This window comes from Geospiza fortis, unplaced genomic scaffold (assembly GCF_000277835.1).
Source record: "Geospiza fortis unplaced genomic scaffold, GeoFor_1.0 scaffold534, whole genome shotgun sequence".
Lineage (NCBI taxonomy): Eukaryota > Metazoa > Chordata > Aves > Passeriformes > Thraupidae > Geospiza > Geospiza fortis.
The window spans coordinates 165,411-167,212 of NW_005054614.1; the positions used below are offsets into that span (position 1 = coordinate 165,411).

General features: G+C 41.0%; 1 protein-coding gene across 1 annotated transcript in view; it reads left to right on the top strand.

Annotated features, from left to right (window-relative positions):
- GAS7 (growth arrest specific 7) overlaps nucleotides 1-1,802 on the top strand; it is a 45,155-nt gene that overhangs the window by 34,882 nt on the left and 8,471 nt on the right. The window contains 1 exon segment of the mRNA XM_005430274.2: nucleotides 554-632. Within this exon segment, the coding sequence (XP_005430331.1) occupies nucleotides 554-632 (79 nt within the window).

The window sequence follows — 1,802 nt, forward strand, 5'->3', positions numbered from 1 at the left end:
CTGTTACCAGTTTAGCCCCTGGAGTTGCACTGTTCTGGGGACAGTGTAGTTTTGGTTATGATGCTTTAAGAGGAGTCTGGGCTGTCATAGAGAGTCTGGAGGAGTGTGCCTCAGCTGCCACTGTCCTGGAAATAATCTGAAAGAAAAAGACAACAGAGAAATTTTCAAGTGCTGAAAAGCTTCTCTGAGACTTTTCACCTGAAGTGAAAATCTGCTCTCTGAAGTAGGGTGTAAAGTAGAAGAGGCAGAAAAAACTGCATTGGTGAAAACTTTGTTATGGTGAGGATAAGATACTGAAGGGTCTTGTTTAGGAGGCTCTGGTGTCTCTGTAAGTGGAGATTGCCATGAGCTGGGTTTTCAAAGATCTGCTGCAAACAGTGCCAACACAATTCTGCCTTGGTCACAAAAGATTGGTTGTTTTCTCAGATTTCTGTTACACTTTTCCATGATTTTGCTGATCAAATTTGGTACAGAGTGTTGTGCCAGATTTCTCTGACAGATCCCACAAGGAAAGGTGGGGAAGGGACTGATCATTGTCCTGCTCTTCCTTCAGCACACTGGGAGAAGCTTGGGCTCAGCTCAAGAAGAGTTTAGCTGATGAAGCAGAGGTTCATCTCAAATTTTCTTCTAAGGTAAATGATTCTTTCTTTTCCAAAGATTTTTGCCCTGAATTGGTGGGCCTCTCCCTTCAGTGCCTGTTAGTGGGGGAAATACACAGGCATGTGGTACAAATTTAGAAGAATTAATAAGTTGGTGAACAAACTTACTGAAACTCTGTCCCAGCTTCCTCCCAATCAGTTTATTTAGTCTACCTGCTGAGTAAATTAAAACACATCTAGCTTTAATTTTTCATAAAAAAAAGTGAAACTGATTCTAGATGTTGTTCACCTGGACTCTTGTGTTCCAGCCAGTAAATTGAGCTAGTGCTTGTACACTTCACTTCTGCAAAGGAAGAAATGAAAAGCAGTATTTGGCTTCTCAACAAGAATCTACTCTACCTCTCTGGAAGAAAGAGAACCAGAATTCTGGCTTTTTTTGTACCATTAACCTTTCTCAAAACTCTGCTGGGAACATCATGTTATTTTGGGGTTTTATCTCAAGCGATGCCCAAGGAGATTTCTTTTATAAATTATGGTATTTATCTGGGTTTTTTCCACAACATGTGACATGCTCCTGAATCCTGTTGCATTCTGTTAACCTCTGTGGGTGTTCAAGTTCAATTCAGTGGCAGATACCTCAGCACAACAGCCATGTTCTGGAGGAAAATTATAGCTCTGCACCATTTGTAAGCAATTCAGCAGAGGTTACTCAGGCAACCAGCTGCTGCCTTGGTAACCCACTGCTCTGCCTTAAACTTCGACATCAGGGCTGTAATTAGTGAAATACTTTTTGCTCCCCATTGTCCTCCTGTATTGTTTTCCAAAAGGAAGAAATGCACCTTGGAGTGATGTGTGTGTGTAGGCAGGCCAGGTTGAGAGGGGCTTTTCCATTATTTTACTTCTCCGTAAACTCTGCACAGAAACTCCTGTAGCATCCTCCAAATCCTTCCCACTGTTTGTGTGCAAACAACACGTGGATGTGGCACTTTAGGGGCTGGGTTTAGTGGTGGACCTGGCAGCCCTGGGTATTGTATTTGCCAGGAAATGCCTGATGAAGGCAGGAATGATGAATCTGACTCCATGTTCTCAGAAGGCTAATTTATTACTTTATTATATTAAAGAATACTGTACTATACTAAAGAATACAGAAAGGGTACTTACTAAATGTTAACAATATAATAATAATAATAATAATAATAATAA